This window comes from Dendropsophus ebraccatus, chromosome 9 (genome assembly GCF_027789765.1).
Source record: "Dendropsophus ebraccatus isolate aDenEbr1 chromosome 9, aDenEbr1.pat, whole genome shotgun sequence".
NCBI lineage: Eukaryota > Metazoa > Chordata > Amphibia > Anura > Hylidae > Dendropsophus > Dendropsophus ebraccatus.
Genome location: NC_091462.1, coordinates 522160 through 538688, shown reverse-complemented (window position 1 = coordinate 538688; position 16529 = coordinate 522160). Strand labels below are relative to the sequence as shown.

At 43.9% G+C, this 16529-nt stretch overlaps 1 protein-coding gene across 2 annotated transcripts in view; it reads right to left on the bottom strand.

The window, feature by feature from the left end:
* Positions 1-7483: 7483 nt before the first annotated feature.
* ZNF142 (zinc finger protein 142) overlaps positions 7484-16529 on the bottom strand; it is a 101241-nt gene continuing 92195 nt past the window's right edge. For both annotated transcript variants that reach the window (XM_069982243.1, XM_069982244.1), the window contains one exon: positions 7484-8565. In XM_069982243.1, coding sequence (XP_069838344.1) covers positions 8111-8565 — 455 coding nt within the window. In that variant the 3' untranslated portion in view covers positions 7484-8110. The remainder of the gene's footprint in view (positions 8566-16529) is intronic.

Here is a 16529-nt window from a genome sequence, read left to right as displayed (position 1 = left end):
CGCCTGGAGAGACAAGGGGGCGCTGCCTCCGCCTGGAGAGACAAGGGGGCGCTGCCTCCGCCCGGAGAGACAAGGGGGCGCTGCCTCCACCTGGAGAGACAAGGGGGCGCTGCCTCCACCCAGAGAGACAAGGGGGCGCTGCCTCCGCCTGGAGAGACAAGGGGGCGCTGCCTCCGCCTGGAGAGACAAGGGGGCGCTGCCTCCACCTGGAGAAAAAATGGTTCAGTCTCCGGAGGCGACAAGTCTTCTTTACCATGAGAACTGTGAATCTGTGGAACAGTCACCACAGGATCTGGTCACAGCAACAACAGTAGAAGCTTCAAAACCGACCTAGACAAGTTCTTAGAGCAAAATAATATAAATGCAAATGTATAGAGCCTATCACCCCTCCCCCTTCCCTGTATGTATAGAACCTATCACCCCTCCCCCTCCCCTGTATGTATAGTACTATCACCCCTCCCCCTTCCCTGTATGTATAGAACCTATCACCCCTCCCCCTTCCCTGTATGTATAGAGCCTATCACCCCTCCCCCTTCCCTGTATGTATAGTACCTATCACCCCTCCCCCTTCCCTGTATGTATAGTACTATCACCCCTCCCCCTCCCCTGTATGTACAGAGCCTATCACCCCTCCCCCTTCCCTGTATGTATAGTACTATCACCCCTCCCCCTTCCCTGTATGTATAGTACTATCACCCCTCCCCCTTCCCTGTATGTATACGACCTATCATCCCTCCCCCTTCCCTGTATGTATAGTACTATCACCCCTCCCCCTTCCCTGTATGTATAGAACCTATCACCCCTCCCCCTTCCCTGTATGTATAGAGCCTATCACCCCTCCCCCTTCCCTGTATGTATAGGACCTATCACCCCTCCCCCTCCCCCTGTATGTATAGTACTATCACCCCTCCCCCTCCCCTGTATGTATAGTACTATCACCCCTCCCCCTTCCCTGTATGTATAGTACTATCACCCCTCCCCCTCCCCTGTATGTATAGTACTATCACCCCTCCCCCTTCCCTGTATGTATAGCACTATCACCCCTCCCCCTTCCCTGTATGTATAGTACTATCACCCCTCCCCCTTCCCTGTATGTATAGTACTATCACCCCTCCCCCTTCCCTGTATGTATAGTACTATCACCCCTCCCCCTCCCCTGTATGTATAGGACCTATCACCCCTCCCCCCAGGGCCGTCTTAACAGCATTATGGGCCCCTGGGCAGAGGTGCGAATTGGGCCCCACCCCCCGCGGCCACCGCCATCAAAACCCCCCATCTTGGCAACCCCGCCTCAGCCAGTACAATTACGTACAATAAAAAATACAAATTATTGTAACTTTCATTCACAACACAGTCTCTCAGCAGCGCAAAAACAAAAAATAACCGTGCGTGCCACACCAAACCAGACCAGGTTGGCTTCAAAGTATCCAAAAAACGCAATGGAGACAGCACTTCCAACAGCAATCTGCAGGGTTTATTGTCACACCAGTGCAACATGTCTCATCTATACAGAATACAGGGAAACAACATGGTTCATATATAATATAATAGTCATGTTGTTGCTCCTCTGTCTATATGAGACATGTTGTTTTGCCCTTCTCTATATATATGCCAGATAATAAGCAACAAATATTACCACCGCATACTGACTAACACCACCGCATACTGACTAACACCACCGCATACTGACTAATCCACTGTACACAGATCACTATCACCTCATCCAGTCATATAGAGGTACCCAGCTCTACACAGGTTCTGTACACCATATATATTACAGTGCAGATACATCAAGTGACTCACATGGGACGTCTTCTCTGATCGGAGTTCTTCCCTTTTCATCTTCTTTTCCATTTGCCCTGGGCCGTTATGAGAACTTCTCCGAGCCACGAATCCACAGAATCTGCCAGACAGACATATTAGGCTCCTCACACTGTCACCATACTCATCTCTATACACACTGCACATCTGTATTACCCCCTTATAGATGGCTCCCCCAGTATTACCCCCTTATAGATGGCTCCCCCCTGTATTACCCCCTATAGATGGCTCCCCCCTGTATTACCCCCTTATAGATGGCTCCCCCGTATTACCCCCTTATAGATGGCTCCCCCCTATATTACCCCCTATAGATGGCTCCCCCCTGTACCCCCCCCCTCATATAGATGGCTCCCACCTGTATCCCCCCCGTATAGATGGCTCCCCCCTGTATCCCCCCCTATAGATGGCTCCCCCCTGTATCCCCCCTATAGATGGCTCCCCCCTGTATCCCCCCCCTCGTATAGATGGCTCCCCGCTGTATCCCCCCTATAGATGGCTCCCCCGTATTCCCCCCCTTATAGATGGCTCCCCCCTGTATCCCCCCTATAGATGGCTCCCCCCTGTATTACCCCCTTATAGATGGCTCCCCCGTATTACCCCCTTATAGATGGCTCCCCCCTATATTACCCCCTATAGATGGCTCCCCCCTGTACCCCCCCCCTCATATAGATGGCTCCCACCTGTATCCCCCCCCGTATAGATGGCTCCCCCCTGTATCCCCCCCTATAGATGGCTCCCCCCTGTATCCCCCCTATAGATGGCTCCCCCCTGTATCCCCCCCTCGTATAGATGGCTCCCCGCTGTATCCCCCCTATAGATGGCTCCCCCGTATTCCCCCCCTTATAGATGGCTCCCCCCTGTATCCCCCCTATAGATGGCTCCCCTGTATCCCCCCCTATAGATGGCTCCCCCTGTATCCCCCCTATAGATGGCTCCCCTGTATCCCCCCTATAGATGGCTCCCCCTGTATCCCCCCTATAGATGGCTCCCCTGTATCCCCCCTATAGATGGCTCCCCCGTATTCCCCCCGTATAGATGGCTCCCCTGTATCCCCCCTATAGATCGCTCCCCCGTGCACAGCAGATAAAAAAAACCAAACACCCAACTCACCTACCAGCGCTCCCCCGTCGCTGCTTCCTCTCCTCTTCTGCCCCCGGCTGATGCGTCGCTCCCCGGGGGATTCTCCGGGAGCGCACACATCCGGAAGCTCAGTGTGCGCCCAGGCCGGGACTTCCGGTACAGGAAGCCCCAGCGACGCGCACTGAGGTTCCTGATGCGTGCGCTCCCTGAGAATCCCCCGGGGAGCGACGCATCAGCCGGGGCCGGATTTCCTCTTGCGACTGCAAGCAAGAAAGTGCTTGCGGTCGCAAGAGAAGGGGAAGGGGGGGGCGCGCAGGGCCATCTTACCCATTGGGCATGGGAGGCGGCTGCCCGGGGACCCTTGCGTCCTAGGGGGCCCCTGCCTGCTGTGACAGCGGGCAAGGGCCCCCGGGCAGCCGCCTACCATGCCCAATGGGTAAGACGGCCCTGCCTCCCCCTTCCCTGTATGTATAGAACCTATCACCCCTCCCCCTTCCCTGTATCCATCCCCTCCTTGGTTGAACTTGATGGACATGTGTCTCTTTTCAACCATATTACCTATGTAACTATGTAGTAAAGGGGCGCTCTGGAGGTCACTGGAAAAGGGGCGCTCTGGAGGTCACTGGTAAAGGGGCGCTCTTTTCAAGCGCTATGTATTTCCCTGGAAATGCAAATCTAATTATTATTGAGATTTGGGAGATTCGGGTCTCTCTCCAGCCCACATCTATAGCAGCGGACGACATCCTGCGCCCTATCTACAGTATTTTCACTATATTGAAATACACATATGTAATAAGCTTAAATGTTTGTCAGATTCTACGAGATGAGCCGTCACCAGGAAAACTCTTCATGATGTCCAGGGCCTGGCCTGAGAAGACGCCCCTGTGAGTGACTGGATGTAACTGCAGTGTGATCACTAATATGGTGTGCAGCGCCTGTGTACCATTGGTAACTACCTCTACATGGGGCAGTGTATGGGGGATAACTTTCTTAGTATAGTGGATGATATTTAGTAATAGTGTGGGGGTACTAGTCACTATGTGGAGGTCTTGGTGGTGGTTACTGTGTGATGATAATGTGTTTTTTATATACTGGTACCGTTGTGTTGATAATATATATTTCTTATATTCTGGTATTATTATTTTTGGTTTACTGGACTTTCACAGCGTGGCAGTACGGTATGAATCCACTTCCGTCTTTAGACCCATTTTCTGTAAGTGTTTAGCATTACCCTATGATTGTGTGATCAGCAGTGGGTCTGGCTATGGGGGAGTGGTATGCCTAATTGTAAGAGCAGTATCGTAGTTATATATCCCTGTACATAGGGGGCAGTATTATCAGGAGGTAGCTAATGTCTCCTGGGCCCTGGTGCAAGAAGTCAACTTGGGGCCCCCCCTTCCTCGACCAAGCGATGCTATTGCTGTGTGTGTATATATATATATATATATATATATATATATATATATACACACCTAGACTGATATTACCAATAATACCAGTATATAGGAAGGAAATATTATCACCATACATAATACCGCCATACTGTTACAGACCAAATCCAGTAAACTAACACCACCACATACTGACTAACACCACCGCTGCTACTGAATACCATCCACTGTACGCAGATCACTATCACCTCATACAGTCATATAGAGGTGGACGCAGCTCTACACAGGTTCATATACACCATATACATTATAGCGCAGTTATATTTAGTGACTCACAGGGGACATCTTCTCTAATCAGAGTTCTTCCCTTTTCATCTTCTCCATCTGTCCTGGGCCATTATGAGAACTTCTCCGAGCCACGAACCTACGGAATCTGCCAGACAGACATATTAGGCTCCTCACATCGACTCCATCCTCATCTACAAACTGCACATCTGTATTGGCCCCTTTATACCCTCGTTTAGTGGGTAAGCTGACTATGTGATCCCCTTATAGTATATGCCCCCCCTCTGAGTAGACCACTATAGTACATGCATCCCTCTGTGCATGCCCTATTGTATATGCCCCCCGTGTAATCCCCCTTATAGAAGCCCCGTATCGCCTCCCTTTATAGAAGACCCCTGTGTAGTCTGCCCTTATAGATGCCCCCAGTGTAGTCACCCCTTATAGAAGCCCCCTGTGTATTCCCTTATAGATAGTATCAAAAACCGAGGGATATTCACAGCTCCTTAAAAAGTATATTCGTTTTTATTGGTACAACTTAAAAAAAAGGGCAGAAACATTAAAATCGCGCCATGATATTATAACCACGCATTGCCAAATAGGGTGAGCTGAAGCCTCCTTCTCTTGTTACATATTCCCTTATAGATGCCCACTGTGTAGTTACCCCTTATATATGCCCCCAGTGTAGTCACCCCTTATAGATGCCCCCAGTGTAGTCACCCCTTATAGATGCCCCCAGTGAAGTCTCCCCTCATAGATGCCCCCAGTGCAAAGCAGATTGGAAAAAAAACAAAACCTACTCACCAAACAACACGTTCCCCTGTCGGCTGTCTTCTCCTCTTCTTCCCCGGCTGGTAAGCGGCTCCCTGGGGGTGTATATAGGGAGTAGTATTATAGTAGTTATATCCCTGTATATAGGGGGCAGTATTATAGTAGTATATTCCTGTATATAGGAGCAGTATTATAGTGGTTATATTCCTGTATATAGGAGCAGTATTATAGTAGTTATATTCCTGTATATAGGGGGCAGTATTATAGTAGTTATATCCCTGTATATAGGAGCAGTATTATAGTAGTATATTCCTGTATATAGGGGCAGTATTATAGTAGTATATTCCTGTATATAGGAGCAGTATTATAGTAGTTATATTCCTGTATATAGGGAGCAGTATTATAGTAGTTATATCCCTGTATATAGGAGCAGTATTATAGTAGTATATTCCTGTATATAGGAGCAGTATTATAGTAGTTATATCCCTGTATATAGGAGCAGTATTATAGTAGTTATATTCCTGTATATAGGGAGCAGTATTATAGTAGTATATTCCTGTATATAGGGAGCAGTATTATAGTAGTATATTCCTGTATATAGGGAGCAGTATTATAGTAGTATATCCCTGTATATAGGAGCAGTATTATAGTAGTATATTCCTGTATATAGGAGCAGTATTATAGTAGTTATATTCCTGTATATAGGAGCAGTATTATAGTAGTTATATCCCTGTATATAGGGAGCAGTATTATAGTAGTTATATTCCTGTATATAGGGGCAGTATTATAGTAGTATATTCCTGTATATAGGAGCAGTATTATAGTAGTTATATCCCTGTATATAGGAGCAGTATTATAGTAGTATATTCCTGTATATAGGAGCAGTATTATAGTAGTATATCCCTGTATATAGGAGCAGTATTATAGCAGTTATATTCCTGTATATAGGAGCAGTATTATAGTAGTATATCCCTGTATATAGGAGCAGTATTATAGCAGTTATATCCCTGTATATAGGAGCAGTATTATAGTAGTTATATTCCTGTATATAGGAGCAGTATTATAGCAGTTATATTCCTGTATATAGGAGCAGTATTATAGCAGTTATATTCCTGTATATAGGAGCAGTATTATAGTAGTATATTCCTGTATATAGGGGCAGTATTATAGTAGTTATATTCCTGTATATAGGAGCAGTATTATAGTAGTATATTCCTGTATATAGGGGCAGTATTATAGTAGTATATTTCTGTATATAGGGGCAGTATTATAGTAGTATATTTCTGTATATAGGGGGCAGTATTATAGTAGTTATATTCCTGTATATAGAAGCAGTATTATAGTAGTATATTCCTGTATATAGGAGCAGTATTATAGTAGTTATATCCCTGTATATAGGAGCAGTATTATAGTAGTTATATCCCTGTGTATAGGAGCAGTATTATAGTAGTATATCCCTGTATATAGGGAGCAGTATTATAGTAGTTATATCCCTGTATATAGGAGCAGTATTATAGTAGTTATATCCCTGTATATAGGAGCAGTATTATAGTAGTTATATCCCTGTATATAGCAGTATTATAGTAGTATATCCCTGTATATAGGAGCAGTATTATAGTAGTATATCCCTGTATATAGGGGCAGTATTATAGTAGTTATATTCCTGTATATAGGAGCAGTATTATAGTAGTTATATTCCTGTATATAGGAGCAGTATTATAGTAGTATATTCCTGTATATAGGAGCAGTATTATAGTAGTATATTCCTGTATATAGGAGCAGTATTATAGTAGTATATTCCTGTATATAGGAGCAGTATTATAGTAGTATATCCCTGTATATAGGAGCAGTATTATAGTAGTTATATCCCTGTATATAGGATCAGTGTTCTAGATATATTCTTGCAATATTAGTATTATATCAATATAAATATCAATAATAAATGGTGGATCCTGTTATCTATGTACAGATGTTATCTGAGGAGGATGATGAGAAGTGATCTGTACAGAACAGTCTATAATGACTGGCGGGTCCTGTGTTATATGTATACATAGGTGTTACCGGTCAGTGTAATCCTGCCTGTGATGATGATGATGATGATGATGAAGCAGAATGGGAAGGGAAGTTTAGGGGATATTTATGGTATGTAGTAGGTTCCATAAACTGGATGCAACCCTGGGCTACACAACATTATGAGAAGTGTAGAAAGTACATGGGTTTTTATTTCAAGCTTATATGTCTGCACCGGAGAGACTACAGCGTAGCTTCACTGCTGAACAGCATCCTGCACTGCAATATGGGAGATGTAGCCCTTATAGCAAACACTGTACAGTACCATACATCCAGACAATACAGGCTCCTTACAGACATTGAACCAGCAAGGTCTGTAGAAGGTGTGAGATCAGGGCCAGGAAGACTGAAGCTCTACATGTGACTAGAGTATTAGAGCACGTGACTGAACCAGAGCATCAGGAGTGTTCAGAGTTATTCCTGCAGAGCAGCAATCTGTATTCTACACTTGGGATCCCGCTTGGAGACTGGCTGGCCAAGGTGTATGAGAATCCATTCCTGAACGTCTAATGGCGGCATCTGCACCAGGCAATTTGGCAGCGCGGGTTCATGGCTCTAGGTACTTGCTGCAGTTCCCAGATATATGAAGGATATAAAATGACCTGAAAAAACTAAAATCTGCTTATTAAGAAAATCTTCTGGACAACACAGTGCAAGGTGCTGAGATGGTGCGGTCAGTCAGGCCTGGTGTTTGGCTACTGCTGGCTCTCTCCTCCACATTCTGGCGTCTGCCGATATGGTGCACCCTGCCCCGGGACCGTGAGTAAATATGGCTCCTTCCCTATGCCCTTCATCAGGTCGGGGTTATTGGGGTGATGCCGCTGAAGATGCTTCACCACCTGGAACTTCTGCTTGGCTCGGTATGAGCAGTAATGGCAGAAGAACGGCTGCTGGTTGGTGTGTGTGAGGTAGTGATGCCGCAGACCGGCTGGCCAGCGGAACCCACGTTGGCAAACGTTGCAGATGTAGGGTTTCTCCTCGCTGTGTTTTTTCAGATGAGTTTTGAGGAGGAATCGAGTCTTAAAAGCTTTTCCACACTGTTCGCAAATGAAGGAACGCACGTCCCGGTGCCGGGTCTCCCGATGGACACGCAGGGCGTCCGCTCTGTTGGTGCAATAGTCACATTCTTCACACTGGTACGGCTTCAGGCCTGGAGACCGAGAAACAGAAGAGACTCAGAGAGTTGGAGCCCTGCTTTATACATGAATGCATCGGTCTGAACACCATCATGGGACAACTACAGTGCTGGCCAAAAGTATTGGCCCCCTGCAATTCTGTCAGATAATACTCAATTTCTCCCAGAAAATTATTGCAATCACAAATGCTTTGGTAATAAGATCTTCATTTATTTTGCTTGCGATGAAAAACACAAAAGAGAATTAAAAAAAAAAAAAAAAAAAAAAAAAAAGTAAAATCATTGATAATTTTACACAAAACTCCAAAAATGGGCCGGACAGAAGTATTGGCGCCCTCAGCCTGAAACTTGGTAGCACAACCTATAGACAAACTACCTGGGAACAGCGGCTTCTGGGAACCAGCAATGAGTCTCTTACAATCCTCGGCTGGGATCTTACACCGTTCTTCTTTGGCGCATTGCTGGCGGTCCCTGAGATGTGAAGGAGTCTTCTCCAAGTGGCCATTGTGGGATCTCTCCACAGGTGTCTATGGGATTCAGGTCTGGACTGATTGCTGCCACTTTACACGTCTCCAGGGCTTTATCTCACCACCATTTTCTAGTGCTTTTTGAAGTGTGTTTTGGGTCATTGTCCTGGAAGACCCCTGACCTCTTAGGGAGACCCCTGACCTCTGAGGGAGACCCCTGACCTCTGAGGGAGACCCCTGACCACTGAGGGAGACCCCTGACCACTGAGGGAGACCCCTGACCTCTGAGGGAGACCCCTGACCTCTGAGGGAGACCCCTGACCACTGAGGGAGACCCCTGACCTCTGAGGGAGACCCCTGACCTCTGAGGGAGACCCGTCTTTTTCACACTGGGCCCTACATTATGCTGCACAATGTGTCGGTGGTCTTCAGACATTATGCCATGCAAAGTGTCATCAGTCTAGTGCCAGAGGCAGCAAAGCCACCCCAAACCATCAGGGACCCTCCGCCATGTCTGACTGTAGGGACCGGGTTCTTTTCTTTCTTTTTTCCCTGTAAAGTGACATGTCACTTCTTTCGGCGGATAGCGGAATACGCCGGCCCATAGAATGGTGTCTATGGAGCCGGTGGAAAGGCACGCGCCTGTGCGCGCTGACATACTGCGGAATTCCACGGACATTGTCCGCGAGAATTCCGTAGTATGAACCCACCCTAATCCTGCTGGGATTATTGTGTTCAAATTAAAAATGTGTTTGCTTTCTGATCTCGACATTTTCTGTTCTCCAATCTCACTTTTTCTATTGCACAGAATGATGAATTCTCCATTTTTCCTCCATTGTCTTTATGATGTTTGGATAACGGACGTCCTTTATATTGTCTTTATGATGTTTGGATAACGGACGTCCTTTATATTGTCTTTATGATGTTTGGATAACGGACGTCCTTCAGATTGTCTTTACTTATTAGGATGAACGAGCATATTTATAACATTCAAAGTTCTCTTTGTCCTTCCTACGTACATCTTTTGACATGGGCAAATGATACAATATAGAACTCCTTTGGAATCTCTACAAAAAGAGTATGATGAAAGCTCATTACAGGGTACGATGAAGGACGTCCGACAGCTCCATAGGGAGAACCTTTTAAAAGTAAGGGAAAAGCAGGAAAGAGTGGGGAGAGAAAAGGGAATGAACAACCACACATTATAAACACCTATTCAAACCAGTCGGGAGCCTTTAAGAAAATTATAAAAAATAGATGGGAAATCCTTAACCAAGATAAAATTATAGGAAATTTAATCCCACCCAACCCTAAACTAATAAAAAAAAAAAAAAACAGAAAATATTTGGGAATATTATAGCCCCCAGAGTTAGGGATGTGAAAACTATAGGAAGCACTGATGCTACAGTGGCGTATAAAGGGGGCTTCTATCCATGTAGATCCTGTAGGCCGTGTAAGAAAATGGGGAACAGAAAGGCAATAATGGAGCTATCAAACCAGGATGGAACACATAGGGTTAAAACGAAGGAAAACATTACCTGCCATTGGAAAGGAGTTCTATATTGTATCATTTGCCTATGTCAAAAGATGTACATAGGTAGGACAACGAGAACAAGCATATTTATAATATTCAAAGACAATAGGAGGACGTCCGTTATCCAAACATCATAAAGACAATAGGAGGACGTCCGTTATCCAAACATCATAAAGACAATCTGAAGGACGTCCGTTATCCAAACATCATAAAGACAATAGGAGGACGTCCGTTATCCAAACATCATAAAGACAATCTGAAGGACGTCCGTTATCCAAACATCATAAAGACAATAGGAGGACGTCCGTTATCCAAACATCATAAAGACAATCTGAAGGACGTCCGTTATCCAAACATCATAAAGACAATAGGAGGACGTCCGTTATCCAAACATCATAAAGACAATCTGAAGGACGTCCGTTATCCAAACATCATAAAGACAATAGGAGGACGTCCGTTATCCAAACATCATAAAGACAATCTGAAGGACGTCCGTTATCCAAACATCATAAAGACAATAGGAGGACGTCCGTTATCCAAACATCATAAAGACAATCTGAAGGACGTCCGTTATCCAAACATCATAAAGACAATAGGAGGACGTCCGTTATCCAAACATCATAAAGACAATCTGAAGGACGTCCGTTATCCAAACATCATAAAGACAATAGGAGGACGTCCGTTATCCAAACATCATAAAGACAATCTGAAGGACGTCCGTTATCCAAACATCATAAAGACAATAGGAGGACGTCCGTTATCCAAACATCATAAAGACAATAGGAGGACGTCCGTTATCCAAACATCATAAAGACAATAGGAGGACGTCCGTTATCCAAACATCATAAAGACAATAGGAGGACGTCCGTTATCCAAACATCATAAAGACAATCTGAAGGACGTCCGTTATCCAAACATCATAAAGACAATAGGAGGACGTCCGTTATCCAAACATCATAAAGACAATAGGAGGACGTCCGTTATCCAAACATCATAAAGACAATAGGAGGACGTCCGTTATCCAAACATCATAAAGACAATAGGAGGACGTCCGTTATCCAAACATCATAAAGACAATAGGAGGACGTCCGTTATCCAAACATCATAAAGACAATAGGAGGACGTCCGTTATCCAAACATCATAAAGACAATAGGAGGACGTCCGTTATCCAAACATCATAAAGACAATCTGAAGGACGTCCGTTATCCAAACATCATAAAGACAATAGGAGGACGTCCGTTATCCAAACATCATAAAGACAATCTGAAGGACGTCCGTTATCCAAACATCATAAAGACAATAGGAGGACGTCCGTTATCCAAACATCATAAAGACAATAGGAGGACATATAAGGTATTTGTCTCCTTCACAGAGACAGTCCTAGATGCGCCACAACCGATTAGTGGTGCTGTACGGGGATATCAATGGACCTGTCATCCATACAATAAAAACAAAAAACAAGCAAGCTAGTGGATTCCACCAAGGTGGTCCACTTGCATCCACCGGCGCTACTCACTATAAATGTATATATTAGAGTACAAGTGTCACATATGCAATCCGCTCCTGGGCTAAAAACAACACTGGCTAACTCTGCAGCCTTGCCAATCCGTCTAATGCAGGCACTACAAGTCTCAGCTCGCCCTCTCCAGCATAAGATACCATGAAACTGATCCTACCTGGGTAATTGGAGCAAACAATAAGAGAGCAGGTCCAGCACAGACGGTCCGCGGCAAGAGAAAACAGGATACAAATCCAGTGTAAACAGTCCGGGATATTGGATGCAGTGGCACAGGTAATAATCCTTCAGAACTTAAGTCCAGGAACAGGCAGTATAGTGGATGGAGTGTGGGCACGCTCCGGCCGGCAGCGGGCACCACAAAAACTTCCGCCCGTAGATCTTAGTGACGTCACAAAGACAAAGTAAGGAGGCCGTAGTAGACCAAAAACCTCCGACTAGTTTCAGAAAATGGTTTGTTTTCCTTCATCAGGGAGGGGCTTCATTGGTGTGCTGCCCTCCTTTTAAAGACCTGGTCTTAGTTCTTATCCAATATGGCTGATTAACCCTTTCTCTCCCATCCAATGTGGCCAATTATCTCTTTTTTTCTAAATCCAATACGGTGGTTTAACCTCTTCTGCCCCAGGCTGTACAACTCATAGGCTCCTCAATACCTAGTACTTTCATCCTGCTTTCTCTATTAGTATGCTTGGACTCGATTAGTTGCCTTTATTGCTCCTTTTCTTTCCCCCTTTTTTTGATAATTTTTAAAGCATATGTGTAATGTAATGTAGATTAAAAAAAAAAATTATTTATATTATATATATATATATATATATATATATATATATATATATATATACACACACACACACATACAAACATGCACACATACACACATATATATACACATACACAAATACATAAGGATATACAAAAAATGTGTAATAAGGTCTAATAATTTCTGAGAAAATATTTATAAAAATATATGCACACATACAAAAATGTGCATACATACATAAAAACCCATACAAAAAAAGCTATATTATATATATGGTACAAAACATATGCACATCCGTATATGCGTACGTAGGAAGCTCACTTGGGTTTAACTAACCTATTTGTTATATGTTATATATTTTATATAATGAAAAAGAACTTATTACATAATAACAAGAGTTGTACTTTATGTACAACAAACCCATCTGGGGAGCACGTCACTCACATATTCGGTCCGAATGGAGATACCGAAAAATATCTCCGGACCAGTGAATATGTATATAGGCTTGTTATTATAGTGCAAATAATTCAATCTCTCCATTCAGACCGACCGGGGCGAACATGTTCATATCAAAGATCCATTTGGACTCGGCTCTGGACATCTTTTTGATAAAATCACCCTTTCTTTTGTCCTTTTTAATAATTTCAATGCCGAAAAACACAGCCCCCTTTGGATTGCTCTCATGTTTATCTCTAAAGTGAGCAGATAACGGATGATAGCAGCCTTTCTTAATGTTTCTAATATGTTCTGACCATCTGGTTTTCAGTGGTCTAATAGTTGGCCCGATGTATAGCTTTCCACATGGACATTCAATTGCATAAATGGCTCCCTTTGTATGGCAAGTGATAGTATCCTTTATACAAAAGGATTGTGTTTTGTCAGCATCGGTGAAGGTAAAAATATTTTTAGGGGCCCTTCCCAAAGTGCAAGCTTGGCATGTTTTACATGGGTAGAAGCCTCCTTTTTTTGAGTAAAGTATTTATAGTCGGTCCATTTTGCAATTTCACAGTTGGAGCCACCAGAGAGCCGATGGTTAGGCCTTATGTGTGAGTAGCGGTTCTCTCGATAGATCTCTTACGTCTTTGATGGTATCTTTAATTTTTCCTGGGGAGTATCCTCTGTTAGTAAAATCCATCAGTAATTTGTTGGCTTCAACATCAAAATCCTTAATATTCGAGCAATTGTGTAGTGCTCGTATCAGTTGGCCCTTGGGGATGTTGAGAAGCCATACAGGTAGATGACAACTAGAGAGATATATAAAACTATTAGAGTCTACTTCCTTGTGGTAGCTTTTTGTGTGGATCTGACCGTCTGCAATGAAAATAGTGATGTCTAAAAAATACATAGAATGTGTGCTAATATTGGATGTAAACGACAACCCGAACTGATTGGTGTTTAAAGAGGTTAGAAATTCCACCAGGGAATCTTCAGGTCTATGCCATATAAAAATGACATAGTCAAGGACCAAGTTCCCCCGAAGCCGGCCTTGTGGGTAGATAGCGTGATGTTCCCACAACCCCACATACAGATTGGCATAGCTCGGGGCGAACTTGGTCCCCATAGCAGTTCCCCACGTTTGTAAGTAAAATTGCTCATCGTATAAAAAATAGTTGTGACAATATGAACTGAATACAATTAGTAATGAATTCTACTTGTTCAGGTGGATAATCAATGTTTTGTGATAGGAAAAACTGGACTGCTTGACATCCCTTTTCATGTTCAATAATGGTGTATAGGGAAGTAACATCCAGCGTTCCCATGATATAACTATCCTTCCACTTTATCTGATTTAAAATTTGTAGAATATGGGTGGTGTCCTTCAAATATGCAGGTATAAATAAAAGGTTATAAATATTTTCTCAGAAATTATTAGACCTTATTACACATTTTTTGTATATAATATATATATATATATATATATATATATATATATATATATATATATTTTTTTTTTTTTTTTTTTTTTTAATCTACATTACATTACACATATGCTTTAAAAATAATCAAAAGGGGGAAAGAAAAGGAGCAATAAAAGGCAACTAATGGAGTCCAAGCATACTAATAGAGAAAGCAGGATGAAAGTACTAGGTATTGAGGAGCCTATGAGTTGTACAGCCTGGGGCAGAAGAGGTTAAACCACCATATTGGATTTAGAAAAAAAGAGATAATTGGCCACATTGGATGGGAGAGAAAGGGTTAATCAGCCATATTGGATAAGAACTAAGACCAGGTCTTTAAAAGGAGGGCAGCACACCAATGAAGCCCCTCCCTGATGAAGGAAAACAAACCATTTTCTGAAACTAGTCGGAGGTTTTTGGTCTACTACGGCCTCCTTACTTTGTCTTTGACGTCACTAAGATCTACGGGCGGAAGTTTTTGTGGTGCCCGCTGCCGGCCGGAGCGTGCCCACTCTACATCCACTATACTGCCTGTTCCTGGACTTAAGTTCTGAAGGATTATTACCTGTGCCGCTGCATCCAATATCCCGGACTGTTTACACTGGATTTGTATCCTGTTTTCTCTTGCCGCGGACCGTCTGTGCTGGACCTGCTCTCTTATTGTTTGCTCCAATTACCCAGGTAGGATCAGTTTCATGGTATCTTATGCTGGAGAGGGCGAGCTGAGACTTGTAGTGCCTGCATTAGACGGATTGGCAAGGCTGCAGAGTTAGCCAGTGTTGTTTTTAGCCCAGGAGCGGATTTCACAATCTGAAGGACGTCCGCTATCTAAACATTATAAAGAAAAACATGGGAGGAAAAATGGAGAATTCATCATTCTGTGCAATAGAAAAAGTGAGATTGGAGAAGAGGCGATTTTATTAAGAAAATGTCGAGATCAGAAAGCAAACACAAACACAATAATCCCAGCAGGATTACATTCAGAGATGGAACTTTTTGCCTTTATGTGAAGCATTGCAGGGAGGGGGTCTCTCGGAGCCCAGGCTACCTCTATGCAGCCACACTAGATGGAAGGGCCGATCTTCTTGACAAAGAGGGGTGTACCCCTCGAAACATGTTGAAGGTATTCTAACCCCTCCAGGACTCCGTAGCTAATGTGACGTCACACACAGCTCTGAGAGACTTACTTTGCAAGTAAAAAGTACCAGATAAGTGACTGAGGATCGATATCCTACTCCTTACACATTGGTACGAGAAATTCAACTCCACACTGCATATTCACATCTATTGGGGCTGCAGTCATGGTGAGAGGGTGAGTGAGAACACACCACCTGTATTGCACTAAAAACAGTGACTTCACCCACTGACAGACTTTTCTTCTGATTTAAAGTGACTCTGTACCCACAATCTGCCCCCCCCCTTGTACCTTCGGATAGCTGCTTTTAATCCAAGATCTGTCCTGGGGTCCGTGCAGCAGGTGATGCAGTTATTGTCCTAAAAAACTACTTTTAAACTTGAAGCCCTGTACGAAATGGGAGTATCTGTACCCTAACTTTGCACCGCCCCTCCGTCCCTCCTCCCCACCCTCTTCACCATTAGGAATGCCACTGAAACATTTTCTCTATGCTGAACATTGCACAGGTGCTTAACGATCCAGCCCATGTTCCAGGCTGACACAGATGGGGAATAGGAGGCAATCTGCCAGTGGCATTCCTAATGATGAGGAGGGTAGGAGGGGCGGTGCAAAGTTAGGGCACAGATACTCCCATTTGGCACAGGGCTGCAAGTTTAAAAGTTGTTTTT